Source organism: Prosopis cineraria, unplaced genomic scaffold, assembly GCF_029017545.1.
Source record: "Prosopis cineraria cultivar Desert tree isolate PC_DT_omini unplaced genomic scaffold, ASM2901754v1 PC6, whole genome shotgun sequence".
Classification (NCBI taxonomy): domain Eukaryota; kingdom Viridiplantae; phylum Streptophyta; class Magnoliopsida; order Fabales; family Fabaceae; genus Prosopis; species Prosopis cineraria.
In genome coordinates this window covers 17,361,147-17,382,317 of record NW_026555337.1, presented here as the reverse complement: position 1 = coordinate 17,382,317, position 21,171 = coordinate 17,361,147, and the positions used below count along the sequence as shown (strand labels likewise).

Here is a 21,171-nt window from a genome sequence, read left to right as displayed (position 1 = left end):
GGAAGGGGGTTGAAAGAATTTGTGTTTTCTCGTGGCTTACTTATCATAATAGATTACCTACTAATAAATAGAGAAGTTTATGGGCTGTTTGTTCTCCTTTATGAAATTGGTGTGAACTTGAGGATGAAGACATGCTTCATATCACCAGGAACTATTATTATGCAAAATAAATTTGGCATAAATATATTCCAATTAGATTTCATCATATCCTTTTCTCTTTAAATCTTAAGGAGTGGATGACCTAAAATTTTAAACCACCTAACAATGCTGGTTTATCTTCTAATTAGAATCTCCTTTGAGGTGTGACTATTTAGAAATTGTGGAAATAGAGAAATTGTTCTATCTTTCAACATGATTTCCTCAAACTTGTCAATCCTATGGATGTTGTGCTAAACTCTTAGTAGTCCTATGTCACTCAGGATGAATCTCTTCTGGATAATAATGATGATGAGTTTGGGGATATATGTTGGAGACCACCCGCAAAGGACTAGGTCAAATTCAATATAGATGGTGTTGTGTCATCTATCTCGGGTAAGACAAGATATGTGGTGTGTTATGAGACAGTATAGGAGTTTGGATTTTAGGGTTCTCCTTTTCCCTTAGTATTTACTCCCCTTATGAGCTGAAGAATGGGCCATGTTTAGAAGTCTTAAATTAGCTTAGGATATAGGCTTTAAGAAGATTACTGTTGAGTCTAATTGCAAGAACTTGGTAGAGAGACTAAATGGAGAGTCTACAAATTTGCTTAAAAAAAGTCTTATTCTGTTAGAAATTAAGCGAATCCTCCAATATGATTGGTGTGTGAAGATTAATTTTATTTCTTGAAAGATGAATATGGTTGTAGACTCACTAGCTAAGGAAGAAATTTTGATTTCTTTTCTATTTGATTCAGCCCCCCTTTTCTTAAGGGACCTTGTTTTTAAAGATTGTATGGGACTTCAGTCCCTTGTGTTATTGATGTTTAATTTCTTATAACTTGGGTTTTACCCTCTTTGTTATATTAAAAAAAAAAACTACATGACTCACCTTTTATAATATTGGATCTTATAAATAAGGTACTTTCACACATCTCAATGTCTCACTTTCTCTCTTTATTTCACCTAATGGGACTCTAAACTAAAGATTGAACAAAAAGTCATTTGTTAAGTAAGATAAGGATGAGGCGAAGTGACAATGGAGATGAATAAAATGGATGAACAACCGTCATGATTTTTATGGCATGCAAAGTTATATAGAAGTATACAACAAGAAAAGAATCTAATTAAACAAATAGGCCTAAGCACTGATTTTTATTAGGATACTGAGTAATTGATTAAAAGATTCTACATATGATGAGGGGAGAAATAAAACAAATAACTCTTAGTCAGTGAATTTATCATAATACAAAAATCTATAAAGAACTTTATACTACTACTATAAGTTTTAAGTTTTATTGGGGTCCTAGAACATTGATTAAATGAATCTATTTATAAAGCGGGGGAGGTAAAAGGAAAAAATTGGTAAATAAATTTATTATAATCCTTTGTTTATACTACAACCTATTTATTTAATTTTGTGAAAGATAAGAAGATTACTTGGCTAGATTTCACAAATGATGCTTCTCGCTTTGAAATGCATAAAAAATTAGTTTAAAGATGCTTAAATACCATTGATCATAATAAATCCTCACATTCCATTACAAAGCATATAAAAAGAACACACTTTTCAAAAAAAATTCTTCTTTAATTTGAACCCCACATTAAGCTACATAAACCTAAACTATATATAATTTTTAGACAAATGTCAAGAGGGAAGAGGGGGACAAAGCAAATATTTGAAAAATAACAAAGAGCAAGGAGTGAAGTTGAAGTGCAGCAACAAAGAGAAAAGGATTTGGATATAAGGAGAGTGGGTCAAACAAACAAAGTCATAAGAAGAGGCCAAGTGCTATAGTGAGTGTTGGAGATGGCAGCTAGATAGGGAGTAAAGAAAGAACAATAAAGGTTCCAATAAGTTATTGAAGATTCAACAACAAAGGAATTACCCAACTAGGGGTTTAGATAACAATTATAGGGATCCTAAGTTTTGTTGAACCTTGGTAATGATAACAAATTGAATAAGTTTTATTTTGCAGATGACTATTGTTTGGAGACTTATGAACCTTAAGGGCTATTTTGCTTAAATCCTTGTTTCTTTCATTTCCATGTCCTTTCATTCATGTTCTTTATCCTAGCCTTGAGATTAGTTTTTGAACTATCTCAATCTAAGTGGAAATAATTCAGCTTATGGCTTAAGAAGTGTTCAATTTCTTTTTAGCAAACTTTCCATGTTCATATCGGTACAAACAGCTTCATATCAGTACAAAACATGCTCTCATATGCTATCAGTTTATTTATACCAATATGAAAGTTTGTTCCCTCTATCTATCAATTCATACCAGTACCAATTGTATTCATACTGGTATGAAGAATTCATACCGGTTTGAGTGTTGTCATACTAATATGAACTTTGATTGATTATCGTCTTTACGATTTTCATCTTGGAATTAAACCTTTCCTACTCGTATGACTTTCACACCCTTTTCATTCTTTGTTCATATTCATTCTAGTGTGATGATTTTCCTTGCATTATGAACTTGAAGTTTTGTGCCTATTTTTCATGTACCAAAACAGAGTATCCCTAACCAATCTTATCTCACTCTAATCTCAATCTTTTCAATTTTTTTTAGTTGTGTTCATTATCATACCTTCCTAGAACTCCCTTAAATACAACTATAGGTTAAATATAACTTATTCTTTTCCTAATCATTTTTCACAACTATATCTAATTGTCCTATTATTGTTAATCTTTTTACCTTTTTGTCAAAGCATTTATTACATATAGTTGTTATTTTTCTAAGTTGATAATAACATGAAAAATGGCTGGAAAACACTGTTATATAGGGATAATCAATGGGAAAACTCAAAGTAATGAAGACAAAGACTCTAATGGCTAATTTATGAGTCTAACAGATTTATTTCAAGGATTAACTATAAATACGACTCATTTATGAAGCAGACACAAAGAAGTTATTAAGCTAACTACATGCATTCAATTCTGACAACATTTTGCTATTACATTTATTATTTGTAAGGTTCATTGATTGTAAATTTACTCTTAGAGAAAGATATTCAATAATAGTATTTCATTCTTGAACTTGCTCTGTTTATCCCTATTTTCACTACTTGAAAAAAAGGAACTTAAATTCGGGACACTTAAGGGGATTTATAATCACCTTTGTAGGGAAAGGGTTTCAAGCTTAGTAAAAAATATGTGTTGTATTGAGGTGACTAAGAGCCCAGTTTAATCTTGGTGAATAGTGAGAGATCTCAAGGCTACCTTGGGGCTTGGATGTAGGTGCATGTGGATAGAGCTAAATTAGGATAAACTATCTTTGGAAAGCTTTTCTTCTCTATTCTTAGCTTTGATTGATGATATAGTTCCTAGCTTATCTTTATATCTATGTTAATTGCCTTAATTTTTTTAATTAGCTCAATTCACCTTCTTTTGGGTGATTTTTACAAGTTTGTTTAGTGAAATGGTTGTTTTACACATCATAACCCCATTTCTCCTCTTTCATTTACCTTCATTACCCTACTATGTTTAGGCTAGTTTTCTAGGTTTTCAAGTCATCTACACCATTTGACTTTAGAAATCAATTTAAACTCAATCAAATCACACATAACACCTAAAATTTTGAATTGTCTATCATTATTAGCCATTTTAATAACCAATATTACTCTAAAGAGGAAAATAATCAATTTCAGCTTAAGGTAGAGAATAATAGAACAAGCTAATGGGGGAGAGAAAAGTAGGAAATTGGTGCATAATAAAACTAGAGAACAAGCTTTTAGTAAATTGGGAAAAGCATGTGAATGTTGAAGATATAGATGTTCTAAAGAAGTGATCACGAAGGCTAAACATTATGATGAGAGTGATGAAAAAAGACTCTAGAAGGACTCAAGCAATTGAGGACAAGACAAGGTTCAAGATGTTGGACTCACTATAAAATAAATCTATGCATATCAAAGTCAAGCAGGCCCAAATGGTGATTCTAACTAGTCTAGTCCAGCTCCTCCTTCTTAAACCGACTAATCTTTAATCTAATTTGATTATGTCAGGCCATGTCTATCAATCTTTCAAGTGCCTCTTACAAGCCTACTTATATAAATGTTGGACTCACCTATATAATTGTGGATCCTATAAAGGTGGCCACACCACTCTTAACCACTACAAACAAGGTTACTTTTGGTGGTAACATAATGTCACTATAAAAAGTCATTATTGAAATTAAACTTTTAGCAACAACCTTACTTGAATAAGATCTGTTCTATAGGCTCAGACCTTTGTCTTCTTGAGTTTCAAGGAGACAAAAGATTAAACTTTTAACAATGATTTTTAATTGTTGCTATTAGAAGTGGCCTTTTAACTGTGATTTTAAACCATTGTCACCAAAAATACTTTTTATAGTGACTTTTATTACCGTCAAAAGTATTTTTATGAACTAAATACTTAAAAAATTTAAAATAGTCCATATAATTACTTTTGGGGGTAACATTTGTCACAACTAAAAGTATTTTTAAAAATATTTAGCAAATTAAATATAATTTTAAATTATATGAAAAAATTTTAAAAAATTATCATTTAAATGATTAAAAATAATTTTTCTTTTGAATTATTTTTCAAAATTTAAAATTGAATAAACCATTCAAAAGATATTTATAAAATTTTTTTATTTTATATTTAGAATGAGAAAGAAATGATATATATATAGAATTTGGAAACAAAAAGAATAATGAAGATGAAGATGTGTTAAGTTTAATTATTAAATATTTTTTAATTTTATATTATTCATAAATTTTTGACATAGATGAAAAAAATAAAAAAGAAATAATTGAAGATTTGGAAATTTTGGAGATTGAAGATTGAAGATTGAAGATATTTTATCTTAATTTCCATATTAATTAGTAATATTTTCTTTATATTGTCATTATTGCTACCTTTCATCATTTATTGCTATCTTTTGATTTTTTTTAATGATCTTTTCATTTTTTTCCATTTAATTTTATGATTCCTAGAATATTTTTACATTTATTTCTACGGTTAATATTGAAGTTTATAAATAGCATCTTAATTTATTTGCTTTGTACATGGCTTTGATTGAGTAATAATTGCTATCATTTTACTTCTCCTCCTAATTTCTCTCCTCTTCATATTCTCTCAACTCTCTTTATATCTCTTTCTTTATTCTCTTCTCCTTTTCCCTTTCCCTTTCTCCATCTCACATTAATTGGTATCAAAATTGGGTCATCACTTCACTTCTACCACCAAACTCACTATAAAATACCATTCTAGTGCCAAGAATCATAACAGAAACACTTTTAAGGTGAGGTTTATACTTTTTAAGTTACTTGATAATTAAGGTATTTTGATCCTAAACTCTAATATAGTCTTTTGGATATTATAGAGATATTTATTTTGGATTCCTTTGCTACCTCTTTATTCTTCTGATTTCTCTTTCTATTACTCTTGTTTTGTTTCCATATTTCCTTTGTTTCAACCCATTCTACTATATTTTCTTCATTTTCTATTAGTTTGTGTACCATATTTTGTTTCCTTTGTTTCTTTATTTGCTTATTATTCCATATTTTCCTTTCATTCCTTCACTCATTCAATTTTTCCTTTTATTTAGCACTAAAAAATGGGGCAAAAAGATAAGAAAAAACAACCAAAGAAAAAAAAAGAAAAAAAGGGCCAAAAAGAGAGAGAGAGAAATGAAAAAATCACTTTGCATAAAATTGAATTTTATTTCTTTTACTGTTGAGATATTTTTAATTTATATTTGTTATTATTTGGGTCAAACATTAAGGCCACTGAAGATGAAATTGATGATGCATGCCCCAACACCACGAGCATGAGGTAGCCGACGCTAAGTGTTACTATTAAAAATTTGTATTTAAATATATTTTTTTAAAATTAGTTTGATAAATTAAAAATTATTTAGATTATATACAGTAAAATATGCTTTTAAATGTATAATTACTAAAAATGATATTGATTTATGATCATTTATAATTTTTATAATACTAATGTAATATATTAGAAATGTTTATAAATATGATAAAAATTTTAATGATATAAAATTTAATATATTAAATAATAAGAATAAAAAAATATAAAATTTGATATATTGGATAACAAGTTTCCAGTTTACTCCTATTAAATATGCATACTTTTATTTAATAACTTTTTTAACATTTGATAAGGGTACAATGATAAAAATGGACATAATAATTATTGAAGTATCTCTTAAATAAAGCTAAAATAAATACTCTTTCTTTCCTATAAAAAAGAAAAGAGGAGTAATTTTAAAATTGAAAAGTTGAAAAGAACTTTTGAGAAGCTCTTAAGGCCTGTTTGGGTACTCTCAGTTTCACATTTAAAAAGCAAGATTTCATTTTCAAGTTATTGGAAGTTGTTTGAGTAAAATATTTTGTAAGAAAGAACATTCTCAAAACACATCTAAACAATGGGTGAAAGTGGATATGAGAAACATAATATGTGTTTGGTTTTTCAGTTTGCTAAAAGTTCTTTTGGTAAAAATTTATTTGGAAAATTAGTTTAGTGAAAGCTAGTTATTGTAACAAAATTTATGTTTAAATATATTTTTTTAAAAGTCAGTTTAGTACACTAAAAGTTGTTTGAATTATAATAGTAAAATGTGATTTTACTCATACAATTACCAAAAAGGACATTGATTTATAATGATTTATAATTTTTATTATACAAATATAATATATCTGAAATATTTAAAAATATGAAAGATTTTAAATAATATAAAATTTGATCTATAATGCTAAAAGCTTGATCTCTTGTTATTTGTAGTTTTTAATTTGTAATTTAAAAATGTGATAAAGATTTGTTATTTTTATTATACAATAATGCTAAGAATTAACATGATTAATTATTTAATTTATAATGCTAAAAACTTGATACCTAATTATTGTTATTGAAATGATAATTACATTTTTAATGAATTAATTATTTTTAAATAAAAGAATAAGAAATTAAACTTAGGGTACTATGATCAAATAACATCTTATTTTTTAAATTTACTTTTCAAAAGCTTCAAATAATTACATTTTTCAAATTTAGATGTGCTTTGAGGATATGCTGTTCTACAAAATGTTTTACCCAAATAATTTCCAACATCTTGAAAAGTGAAATCTTACTTTCTGAATGTGAAACTGAGAGTAACCAAATGGACCCATAATTATTTGAAACTTTTGAAAAATGAATTTGAAAAGTGAAATGTTATTTGACCATAGTATTCCAAGTTTAATCTCTTATTTTTTTATTTAAAAAATAGTTAATCAATTAAAAATATAATTATCATTTCAATAATAATAATTAAGTGTCAATTTTTTAACATTATAAATTGAATAATTAATCATATTAATTCTTAGCATTATTGTATAATAAAAATTATAAATCTTTATCACTTTTTTAAAATTACAAATTAAAAAGTACAAATAACTAGAGATCAAGTTTTCAGCATTATAGATTAAATTTTATGTTATTTAAAATCTTTCACATTTTTTAAATATTTTAAATATATTACATTAATATAATAAAAATTATAAATTATTATAAATCAATGTCCTTTTTGTAATTGTATATTTAAAAATACATTTCACTATTATAATTTAAACAACTTTCAGTATACTAAACTGATTTTTAAAAAAATATATCCAAATATAAATTTATTATAACAACTGGCTTTTACTAAACTAACTTTTGTGAAATGAATTTTTACCAATGGATTTTTAACAAACTGAAAATCAAACACATACTTAGATTGCCCATACATAGATTCACTATTAGATCATTTTTTAAAAGTCTTTTTGCAATGTCAATTTACACCTATTATATTTATCCAAATAATATTTGGCATCTAAAAAGTTAAATAGGATTTTTGAAATGTGGGAAGTAACAAATCCAATCAGGTCTCTGAACAATTTTTTAAATTAAAATTTAATACTTCATATCAACTAAACAGGGCCATAGGTTAAAAGAAGTATTGCCCTTTAATCCAAATTAAAAAAGAAAAGAAAAAGAAAGGGGGGGTGGAAGCTGTAATTTTTGACACTTTCACGAGTTGACTGTCGTGGACTCCTTCTATGTTTTTCTCTTATTACTTGTTCGTGTCATAATTGGAGATTAAATATAGATTACCCGCTAGACCCTCGTTGGTTTGGAATGGACTCATTCTATGCTGTTTGTTCTCCAGTTCTAAAAAAATTGTTACATGATGCAGAAATTAAAGACCCCACCCAAACGAAGAGCCTCCTCATATCCGTTTGCTTCTTCACCTTCTGCTCTTGTGTCGATGATGGCTTCCCTCTTTCCCTGTCCCACTCTCTCTTCTAAAATTGACTTCGTGGTTTCTCCACTATCAGAAGCACGGACTCCTTATCCTAAATTCAATGGTAGCACTTCTTTGGCCGCTAAAAATTTCGGCACCTGCAAACTCTGTGCTGTCAGAAATTCGCATTCTCCAAGCTTTGTTCCAATGGCTTCGGCCAGCAGAGAGCCCATGGTTCCCCCTTACCGCGTTTTGATAACAGGTTCAAGCAAAGGTCAGATTCGGCACTAAATTTCTTTTTCATTTCGGTTCTTGTTATTGTTTTAGTTCATTTCCCTGTTTATCATAGGTGGAAATACTATAGTAATGTTAAGAGTGAGACCTCAATGTGATGTTGTTTAATGCTCCCCAGAAAATTGCGCTGTACAGTATGTTTTACTAGCTTAAGAAGGATTGAATTAGGACAAAATTATTGTCTTTTAAGCATGAATGTGAAGCAGAATTAATGTGATGTGTAACCTTTTGAAGTTTAATAGAAGCAACAGTTAAAATGCAGAAGTGATCATTGATGCATGAAAACAAAAAAGATAGAAACTGAAGATAAAGGATAATGCGATTATCCAATTGATGGGAAAGAGAAGTGTGGCAACTATAAGATAAATTGAAAGAAAAGTAAAAATTGGAAGAAAAGACAAGTTAATATGCAACTAGAGAGATAATTTAGGAAAACCATTTAGAAAGAAAAGGCAAACAAGAATTTGATTACAGAAGTAATCGTAAGCTTAAATTACTTGCAAAAAAGTAAAGAAAATTACAGTAGGATGATTTGGTGCAATTTCTATGCATATCACCTACTTTATAATTCTATTCTTCTCCTTCCTCTTCTTTTACTTTCTTTTTAATATGTGTTGGACTAAAGAGTTCAAAATGGATACAAACAATCAAAAGTGAGGTTGATTTATCCAGAAATAAGAGAAGCCTAATAAAGGACTATTTTCCAGTATAGTACGGTATATAATTTTTTGTTTTATTATTTTATTAATATAGGATTCAAACATACTATTAGTAAAAGTATGACAATTTATTTTCTCAGTAAGAATAATGGATGATGAACATTATGTAGATATAATCAAGCAACATGGTGATTGGATTTCATGAACAATTTTCATGTTAATTTATTTTGGGAGTAAAACTAAGATGATAAAGTAAAGATGTTATTGACAGCTGACAGCACCAGAAATGATGTGCAAGAAACCCCAAAGTGTGCTGTTGGTGAAGGAGGGTTTAAAGCTTCTAGCCTTCAGCCTCTCAAAATGATTTAAATTGAGGTTACTGCTCTATGTAGCTCTAGGTCTATAGAATTTGCTTCTGCGACATTAAATAACACAGAAGCATCACTGTAGCCAGATTCCATGTAATTGCAGGGTTATAATCTTCTGTAGTGCTACAGTCCATATTGTGAGGATAAAAGCTGTAGAGGAACTATTTTATTTATTATGTACTATAATAAAATTTCTCCCCCTCCCCTTCCACCCCCAATTTGTGTCTTTTTTTTATTTAAATATTATATCTGTCATTTGATTCAGGAATTGGTTACGCATTGGCAAAAGAATTTCTAAGAGCTGGTGACTATGTCGTAATTTGCTCAAGATCAAGTATGGATTATTTCTTTACTCTTGATGCATCTGAAAGTTGTAACTTGTTTACTCTATGATTTTGAATTTCAATATTACTCAACCTTATCGTACACTGAAATTTGTATCCACTTTGGATTCTTTGAGTTGTTGATCATAGTGGTTTAATTAAGGTCACCTTTTCTGTTAGAAAATTTTTCATCTCAGATCCTTTGAGCAGCAAAAGTTGAGGAACCTTTCTGGGTTATTCAGACTCTTCCTAGAAATGGATTGCTAATGCAGTTTATGATTCTTGTCTTGGAGATGTGTGTGTGTGTGTGTGTGTTTTGAAATCATGGCTATTCTCAGACATTCTTATCACTTTGTTTTCCTCTCTTTTGAGACTTACATATCTGCTTATACATAATATGATGTTTATATTGAGAAATTTTCTTCCAATAAAAAGTGTAGTTTTTTCCCTATTGTTCCTTCTACTTCTTTGTATTATCAAGAGAATAAACTAATTATTGCATTGCATTTTTTTTTTAATTTTATTCTCAGTCAAATACTTATTTATGGCTTTTTGTTAGTCAGAGCTTGTTGCATTTGTGAAATGACTTGAAAATTTAATATTTCTTACTAATTATTATTGGCTATGATTTAAGATTCTTATTTATCTTATTTTTTCCATCTTTCTTTCTCAGTCTCATGGTTTTTTATTTACAGATGAAAGGGTAGAATCTGCTGTCCAGAGCTTAAGAGAAGAATTTGGGGAGCAGCATGTGTGGGTACCTCCTCTTCGACTTTTATGTTAGTGCTAACAAATCTATTATAAATATAGTCAGTCAAGTATTGTCTGATTGTCACCATTTTGTTTCCCCCAGGGCACTAAGTGTGATGTGAGAGAGGCAGAGGATGTGAAGAATTTAGTTGCATTTGCCCAAGAAAAACTGAAATACATTGATATATGGGTACTCAATATCAGAACTATTTTTTCTTTTTGATTATTTACTTTTACACGTAGTAGCTGGAGAGAATTGATACAACTAATTTTGATTGCTTTAATCATTAAAGTCATTTGAATTGTCTCAGCAACTATGTGAGTTTCTGTGTATGAAATTGTTATTTATCTAGAAATAGAATTTTGAATGATGTTTTGGTTGTTATGCCTCATTTTATTTAACTGTAATGACGTTAGTATGACAGTTTCTGCTGGGTGAATATTATTATTATTATTAGCATGAGGGTTCTTTATTAGTGCAATTATCTTTGCAATTTGAAAAGATTTAAGTCTGCATTCTTGGTAGTCTCCGCTGAGTTAATACTTGGAAAAAAATGACATGGCTGTTTTTATTGAATATAAATTTTAGCTTGTGACATATCAGGCAAATCTTTAGATATTTTATATTCCTTGTTATCGTACTATTTTGTTCATTACTGAAAATATCAGGGTTGAAGAGTGCTTCAATTTTGCTACATTATTTGAATAATGTGGCTAAAGATTAATCAAGTTAAACAAAGAGAAGATGTTGGGCCTGTCTATGAGAGGGAGAAGAAAATGGATGCAGAAAGTAAGTGGGCAAAGTTTGTATATGGAGGAATCTAAGGAAGTCCTGAGATGATATTAACAGAGGGCAGAGAGGAAGGACAGGATAGGAATTTGGGATTTTGTCCATATGTGCATGATTTGGGAGAGAAAGTGAGCTGCCTCGGATGGGTTATGTCAAGCAAAAAACTAGTGTTGTTAGAACTGTATCATTACTAGTTCTGACCGGAAATCAGTGAACTGGTTCCTGGTTCAATCCAAAACATGTGATGAATGGGTCAAAACCAATGTAACCGGTAGAAAACCAGATAATAGACGGTCTAATTGGTCCACATGGTCCAACGCCATAGGTCTGGATCTAAGAAGAAAAAGAAGGAAAAAAGGTGACAATCTTGTTTTTCCCTTCAATGGCAAGGCTCATCTATAGCATTTTGTAAGTCCTGCACAGAGAAATGCATATATTGTCCATAATCTGGATACGTCAAGCCCTGAAGAGACAAAAGGATGGTGAAGGAGGGATGGTCTGAGAGAGAATGAAAAGAGAGAGAGATTGAGAAGAGAAATGGGAGTTGTTTTAAGAAAAGGTGAGGAAGAACAGGAGGATTTCTGTTAAGAGAAGGGAGAAATCAGTGGGATGAAAGTAGGGAGAAGAAATAGGCCAAATGCAAGAGGGAAGATTTGGAATGATGGGATTTGAAAAGCACAATAAAACTAAACCAATTTTTTCAATAAAAAAATTATAAGCAAACATCTACCCACAAGTAAAATCTGACCAGCAGTCGGATCAACTAATTGAGCTGTAGTTTTACAGCATGCATGCTTTATTGGAATGATGCAGACTAGACTTGATGGCTGATGGTTATTTGCTTCTTTTTAAAAAATGTTCAATGTGTACAAACCCTCGTATTGTCCTAGGTTTTCAAACTCCAATATACGAAAAAACGGTTGAGAAGTGCAAATGGAGGTGGGAAATCAACATTTTATAATTAATATTCTTTGTTATTTTCAAGTTATTTTCTTTTTCATAAATAGTATTTAAAATATATTGATTTATTTAAAACTGGTCTGACCATGGTTTGATCATTAAACCTTAAATCAGTACCTTGGCCAGTTTGATGCCCCATTCAGTTTTGAAAACATTGAAATAGAAAGGAAGGGTATGATCTGAGGTTTGTCCAAGAGAGAACCTGGCCTCTCAAAAGCCAGGGCTCCTTTATTTTCTTTCTCTTTTTGATTTTCTGAGCTCAGTCCTGTGTATGCTGGTCTTGTTCCCTTAACAACAGAGAAGTATAATGCTGTTTTATAAAAATAATACGGAAGCTGAAGGCTTCCATCAGAATACAAGCAATACCCTGCTGATAAAGGAAATAAACTAGTGAATCAACGCAAAATAAATGCAGTCAATGGCCTAGTCACAATCGTGAGAAGGGAAAAAGGAAAATAGTTTTTTACATCATAGGCTAGTATGGATGTATGGTTTCTCATTAATTCCAAGGAGATAATTCCTGATTATATGTACAGAATTCCCACACATTTACTTCCTCTTGGTTGCAGCCCTTGAACCTTGGACCTCAATCAAATCCTTATTACACTTACATGGGATCTGTAATATCTTAACTTATGCATATCCGTGTGTCTTTGTTTGCTCATGCCTTAGGCACCTAAAACAAAGTGGGTTTAGATATTTCTATGGTCCTCTTGAATCATTTTCTTGGTTAATTTTCTGCTAGTACTTTTTTAAGGCGTTATCAACTTGATGATGATGCATTTTCCCTTTGTTTGCAGCTGCCGCCTCTAAGACCTAGTATTATGAATTTTGCCATCCCTTCCCTTTTCTGTTCCCGATTCATCACTTCAAATATTTATACCATTTTCTTGTAATATCTATAATGTTTTATAGTTGGTTTCTTTTTCTGCCTTGAAATTTGAATGTGTTTTAGTATATTAATTATATTCTATCTCAACCTATGTTGAGGATAATGCAGATCAATAATGCAGGATCAAATGCATATAGCTACAAGCCTCTTGCGGAGGCATCTGATGAAGATCTTATGTGAGCTCTGATAGACCATGCACCTTATCATCTGCCTTAAAATTGTCCATCCTTGAACATAATTATTCTGTTAATGCAGTGAGGTAGTTACTACAAATACGCTTGGTTTGATGATATGTTGTCGAGAGGTAAATAGATCTTATCTAAGTAGTATTACAGACAATCAGGTGAAGTGTTATGCACAATGTTGTATTTTTTATTTAGGCAATAAAGATTATGGCAAATCAGCCACGCGGAGGTCATATTTTCAATATTGATGGGGCAGGTTCAGATGGAAGACCACTCCCAGGTGTTTTGAGTTTGCTCAAGTATTTCCTGTGTTGATTGGGAACAATATCCTATCACTTGATGAATTTCTCTGCTAATGTCGCCTGGGACTGAACCGCATTAGTCATAACAGCTGATTTTTGCTCATTGCTCAACTACTCTACAAACCTGTAAATATTCAGTTCAATAGCAGTCTGTTGGCTGAAGCTTTGTTTGCAATTTTATATGGTGAGAAGCATCACCAAAGCCTTTCCAGCAAATCTGTTGTCAATTGCCATTAGTATTCATAGTTGAACCAATTAATTGCATTGTTGACTATTTGATAGACCATGTGGGAACAATGGTTTTGCTTCCATTGGGGAAGATTTATCTTTGTTAACTTTATATTTATTTCTGCCACTTTCAGAAAGTTTTAGCAGTTGCATATTGAGTGATGGCAATTGAAAGGTAGCTTATAGATCATGAAACTAAATAATCCTTTTTGTCAAAGGAACCACAATCTCACATAATAGCTAGGTTGCACTTAGTTTCTAAGCTTTCCAAACATGCTTTGGTGATTATTCTTGATATCTCCCCCTTTCCTCAGGTTTGCTGCATATGGAGCTACAAAGCGGAGCGTGGTGCATTTAACAAAATCATTACAGGTGGATGCGTAGTTAGATTTGCATGCATTGTCTTTTGCTATTCACACCCAGTCCATGCATGATCTTTTATTAACTGTTTAATGCAGTGTAACTTTATATTCTTAAAATACATTAGTTTTATTTGTAATTTATTCAGATTGCTCCTTTTTTATGTACTTTTCAACGAAAAATATATTCTGTGTCTTTGGCTTCTATACATTCTAATGACAGAAATTGTGTCACGATTATTATCTTGGTAATTTATAGAGAATATAAACCCTTCAATTCATATATTGGAACGGGAAGAAATCCTTACCTCAACAATGCTTTTCGAAATTATTTCTGTACCCCTTGAGGGTTCTTAGTTATCTAAACGATATATTTTGCTGCACATCTTTACCTTTTGATTTTGGTCGTAATTTTGTTTTCTGAGATCGGTTCCTTTTGAAGTCTTTCTTTTCTCATATAATGTCATCTCAATAAAAACCATAATTTTAGCACTGCCCTTGTATGTATATGTAACACAAAATTAGCTGATGTATTACAGGCAGAATTACAAATGCAGGACGTGAAAAATGTTGCGGTGCATAATCTTTCGGTATGTTCTGCTTTTTTTCCCCCGTGAAAAGTTCTCTGACATGTCATTTCTGTAGCAACTAAACCTATTAAATCTCTTAATGCTGTAGTTTGTACTATTATGCTTGAAATTTTGTTATATTTGTGCGTGTGCAATTGGGGAGGGTAGGAACGGAAATGATGGAGCTTGATATTGGCAATTTTATCAGTGTTTCAATTAAATACACCTATATTACTATAGTTACCTATGAAGGTAATAGATTTTTAGTCTTACATGCACACATGATGATTAATGAGCCATTCTCCATCCCATTTGTCATGTAGTGGTAGGAAGAATAGGAAAAGAGAACGGAAAGAAGAGGGAAATAGTAATAGAAGACAGAGAAATAGATAGAGAAACAGAGAAAAGAGAGATATTCTGAATTTTTTATTAAGCATACTCCCAGGTCTACGCATACCCCTATGTATGGATGCTTACCTGACTTATCTTTATTCCTCTAACAATCTTAACTAACTAACTAACTATCTTTAATATTTCTTCAACGAATTACACATCACCATTATTGTTCATTGCATTTTGTGAAATAATGTTAATATTGTGTAATTATAGTTGGTTGTCGTTAGTAGTCAATACTGTGTAATTATAGTCGGTTGTAGTTAGTTGTTAGAGGTTAGCAGTTAAGTCTTGCATTTATCATCTCTAACCTTCCTCTATTGTAGATATATCATTGTTAACTGCGGAAGTAATAAGATTAGAAATTCTTCTCCTAAATATTTGTCATGATATCAGAGCCTCGGTTGCTCTAAATTTTTTCAGATCATTTTTCCCCCTTCTCTCAAAACCCTAAACCCAGCAGCGTCAGATCTGAATCTCCAGTCATCAGTGACTTAGTGGAGAAGAAACTTGAACTAAATTTGCATGCATCTTCAATCACTACTCCTTGACTTGTCAGACTAAAGTATACTGCTGAACCATTTTGTACAGTGTAATTAAAACGGCACATTAAGATTAAACTTCTGATGAAACGTGGGACTGATGATAGAGGAAAATTGTACCAACTTATATATCTTGCATTTTGAGTCTCATGTTTTCCTGGCGTGTACACCTCACTATTTGTTAAAATTAGTGGCGGACATAGGACCCTGAGTCAGTGGGGGCATAAATTATATAAAATGTAAAAATAATTAAAAAATAAAAATTTAATATATAAAATAAATATTTACATTACTTACAAGTTTTCTCTATGTGACTTCATGTTTTGAAACTGTTGAATGATCAGCTCATTGTCAATGCTATTAAATCATAGGTTTCCCATTCGATTATACAACCGATTTTTTACAAACTTAGCAAAAAAAGTTCTTTTTGTAGTTACTATGACAACAGGCAATATCATTGTTAGCTTTAATCATTTTCTCACGCTTAACTTCACATTCTCACGCCATTCACTTTGTTTCTCGTCTCAGACTCTATTTTCTAGCAAAGAGTCTCACCATCTTCCTGTCTTTGATTTTCTTTTAGTTTTGTATGTTTTAAAATTTCAGATTTCATTTTTATTAAGGTTATTTATTATTTAGTTTGACTTTAGATTTGTAAAATATTAAAAAGGAAAATTAAAATTATATTCTTATAAAAGCAATCTAAATTTAAATATAATACATTTAAAATTAAAATCTATTAGGCTTAAGTGAAATATAAAAGACCTAAATATTTTTGAATTGAAATACATTTCAGTTTGGGTTTAATGGGTTCAAAATTATAGGGACAATGGGGGCAAATTTTTAAACTCCTACCTCTCTTTGTAATTTTCCCAACTTGCCCCCCCTCAACAATATGTAGGTCCACCACTGGTTAAAATACCGCTCCTTCACCTGTCAGACCTCAATGGAGTACTGATTGCTGAAGCATTTTTGTACATTGTAATTAAATACTTGGAAAAGCTTATTAAATTTATGATGAAATGTGAAACTGATGATAGAGGAAAATGGTGACTTATATTGCACATTACTTTCATGTTTTCCTTCTATATGCGCCTGACTACTTGTGCTATAATATTACCTCCTTGCTTCTTGCTTCATCTGAAATATGAAACTGTTGGAAGAATTATTACATTTTATGATGTTTACAATTTAAATTTTAATTATGACAAGTCTTTTTTCTTTCTTTCTTTCTGGTTATGCAGCCAGGGATGGTCACTACTGATCTTCTCATGTCTGGTGCTACAACTAAACAGGTAAAGAAAACTCATGTTACTTTCCCTAGGTCATCTCAAGAGTTTTTTCTGTGTATTTTGGACTGAATTACTTTGGTTTCTGTTTTTCATTAATGTATTGGCTGAACCAGCAAGTTTTTCATTAATGTATTGGCTGAACCAGCTGAGTGGTAAGATTTTTTGACATCTGTAATAGATAAGATCGCTCCATGGTCATTGGTTTGGTCTGTCTTGATTCGTGAATTCCAATATTTACTAATAATTCAATGTGTAATAAACTAAACCAAAAAGAGAAATGGAAATTTGTGTGAAATTAACATAATGATCAGAAATCACTGAAGCTATATATTCCAAGCATAAAAAAGAAAATTCTTACCATTATAATTTGATATATGTTATCCTGTCATGTTTATATATATATAATTATTCGATATCTAATATTTGAAGTCATATTTGAGTATTGTTGATCTCGATTTGGGGTAACTTTCTTAACATGATTTTTTCCGTCTTCAAATTTTGATCTCTTGACTCTGCGTGAAGAGAATCTTGTCATTTCCTCTCAACTCGACTATCATTGGTTTCTTCTATGTTCTATCATGGTTTATTTTAATAGTTGAGATTTTGCTAATTTAATTATTTGTCAAATCATACTATTTTATTTGGATTTTCTCTGTATCTTTCTTTTTCAAATGCCTCATTTGTTAGGTATTTGATCGCTCCTATTATGTGGCATGGATATGGAATATTTTATGAAGCATTGATACTTTAAGAAAAGAAAGGAAAAATTAATTATTTAGCCCTTGTAATTTTAATCTAGTTGTAACTTAATTATTGAATTTTAATTCGTTGTAAATTGGTCTTTATAATTTTGATTCGATTATAATTCAGTCTCTCTACTTTGACTCTTGCAACTTAGTCTTTGTAATTTTAGCCATTTAAATATTGGTCCCTATATTAATAAAATTATAAAGATTAAAACTATTTTAAAATTTTAATCTTTATAATCTTTATAAAGATTAAAAGGGTTTGATAATTTAAAATATTAGTCCTAAATTTTAACATAATTTTAATCTTTATAATTTTTTTTTGATCAAGTTAATCTTTATAATTTTATTTTTTAAAATAAACTATAGGGATTGAATTGCAAGAATCAAAGTTGAAAGATTGAGTTATAATCAAATTAAAACTATAAGGATTGAATTATAACAATTCAAGGTTCAATAACTGTCTTACAACTAAGTCAAAACTTTAAAAACCAAATGATTAATTTTCCAAAAAAAAAATGATACAAATAGTATAGAAAGAAAAAAGCTACATATTGGATGCTTGTACAAGATATGATATTTAGAATTGCATTTGGATGCCAATGGCCTTCTAGCCTAGTGGTATTGTAAGCTCCCCTCTAAGTAGGAGGTTGTAAGTTTGATCACGCTTGTCACCTCAGGCAATTAGTGCCTGCTCTTCTAATTAAAAAAAAAAAAAAAAGAATTGCATTTGGATGTTGTTGGCAGTGTGGATATTTTATTTACGTTAGCGTATGTGCTTCTTAGGAATTATAACGAATTTAGACTGTTATGAGCAATTTTTGCTCTCCTAGAATTCTTGTTCTGTATTTATTATTTTATTCCTGTGTTACATGATGATATGCAGGTTGCAGAATTCCTGGTTCCAAACATTAGATCCACCATTGCCAATGGATCAATGAAGCCATCTTACATTAGATTTCTCACTGGGGTTAAAGCATATTCTCAGATATTTTCAGTAAAGAACAATCCTATTCTTTGACATGCTCCATTTTTCACTTGCATGGTTAACTGTTTAGGGTTTGTTTGTTTAGGATTAAAAAATAAGTAATTTTTAGATAATTTAAAATTTTTTATAAAAAGATATTTATTTTGTAAAGATTTTATAAAAAGAGGAGGTTACAATCATAAAAAGTAATTATTGTTTAATTATTTTTAGATTTTATGGTATCTTCATAGATATTTATTAATTATTTAATTATTTTAAAATTTTATAAAATACTCATGTATTTCCTCATTTTATGACTTTTTTTTCTACCGCATTAGATTATTTTTTTTAAGTTATTCAAAGCAGCTTCTCAAAATAATTAGAAATAATGTTTCTCATATTCTAGTTATTTTCAAAAATTTAAATGAACATCATAAAATTTCATAAAAATAAGTAATTTTTTTAATCAAAAAAGCTGAATAAACGAGCCTTAGTGGTGTTATGAAAATCTCAAAGTAAATCTAATATTTAAAAGAGTTTAATCTTGAGTGATGAAGCTCTCATTGAAAATTAGTCTTTATTAATTTAGATTGCCTCATAAAATGGAGATGATCATAATTAAGGTCAGTCACCTCATATCTCCCTACTTAGCTTTGATCCTTTTCACTGATCGGATCTTTCTGATTTTAGATTTCAAGTTAGTTTTTTTCTTCTTTCTTTCTTTTTTGTTACAACTTTAACTTCTTTCTTTTTTTAATAAAGAAAATACAAATATCAAATGTCTTCTAACTGCAAGTTCAAAAAGATTATATTAAAAAGATTATTTAAAAATATGAATAGTATAAGTTGTTTTTTTGTCTCACTTGAAACTTTGGTGAATTTCTTGATAGAGAGGATCAAAATGTGAGTTATAAACTTTCTATTTATTGTTTTAACTAACGGTACAATTTTATCTTGTTCAGAACTTTATTTCCTGTGTCCAATATCTTGCTGAGAGCTTATTGACTTCTCTTTTGTGGCAATACAGCGAATTGCATTTGGTGCAAGAAGGAACCGATACCTCCTTGAAGATTGATTATCAGAAAACCAGGTTTCATGTTCAATTATTTGTGTTTAGTTCTCCATTCAATAAACCATTTAGCCTACAGTTAACTTTGATTTCTATTTTCTCCTTTGGGCTAGATGTAAAATTTATCGTAGTTGATGAAGAGATGGATAATACCTGTGTGTTTGAGAGAGTATACTAGCTGCATGGTCTTTTGGTTGATCTATACACGTCTACAATTTTAATTTCCATTTATTCTGTTATGGTACTGAGACAATTTCAACCTTAAAAATTGTAGAGAACTTGATCTTATGTTTTAACTCTTAAGTTATGATTACTGGTGATAACAACAAAATGGTCTTAGCTGCAGCATAAGACATTTACGTCGTGGCGTATTTATCGGTTGGTGAAATGCATTGCTTTGATGAAAAATGATATTTCTGGGGTTTTGAAGGTTGGGGCTCAATATTTTGGACTTCCAGCAGCTGCTATTCTTGGGTAATGAAGGAAGAACGCCAAGAATGAGGTGGAGAAGTTAGGGTTTAATGGGAGATTAATGAATTGCATCAAAATCACCCCAATTAAGCTTTCTTTTCCCTTTTATCATTTTGATGTATAGTCTGCTGATTTTTGCTATGTTCAGGACTATGTTTGGCTGACCTCTCTTTAGTCTTATAGGAATTATGAACTTATTGATGTGGATTAGACTTGTTTTTATTGATTATGCTCAATGTTGATTTTATTTACTTAATCAATTTGATATTTGGCCACCATTGAATATGATTTTGGATAGTAGGGTTTTTTCCTTGACAAAGAGGAATGTTATTTGAACCATTAAATTGAATAATATAAAATTAGGTTATTATTTAATTTGCAATTAAAATAGACATACCTAAGTGGCACATCTAATCATTGTAGAGTGTTGGTTGAATTGAACGGCTTCTTAGGTAATTATGTTAGACATAACATTATTAACTTGAGAGAAGGTTATGAGTGAATTGAAGGATTATTAATACTCTGGATTAATAAAATTGGCATTTGAATTAAGTAATTGGGTTAAAATGAAGTTTGTAAAGTTTAATAGGGAATTAGTGAATCTATGTTGCTTTAGACAAGTGGATGTT

The 21,171-nt window shown here is 30.2% G+C and overlaps 1 protein-coding gene across 1 annotated transcript; it reads left to right on the top strand.

Annotated features, from left to right (window-relative positions):
• Positions 1 to 8,258: 8,258 nt before the first annotated feature.
• On the top strand, positions 8,259 to 20,798 carry LOC129313952 (chlorophyll(ide) b reductase NOL, chloroplastic). Its single transcript, XM_054957338.1, has 12 exons — positions 8,259 to 8,657; positions 9,970 to 10,038; positions 10,723 to 10,784; positions 10,881 to 10,967; positions 13,528 to 13,595; positions 13,675 to 13,723; positions 13,800 to 13,903; positions 14,449 to 14,506; positions 15,033 to 15,083; positions 17,242 to 17,356; positions 18,851 to 19,032; positions 20,030 to 20,798. Exons 1-12 carry the CDS (start codon positions 8,327 to 8,329, stop codon positions 20,075 to 20,077), a joined length of 1,224 nt encoding a protein of 407 aa, XP_054813313.1. The 5' UTR covers positions 8,259 to 8,326; the 3' UTR covers positions 20,078 to 20,798.
• Positions 20,799 to 21,171: the final 373 nt, after the last annotated feature.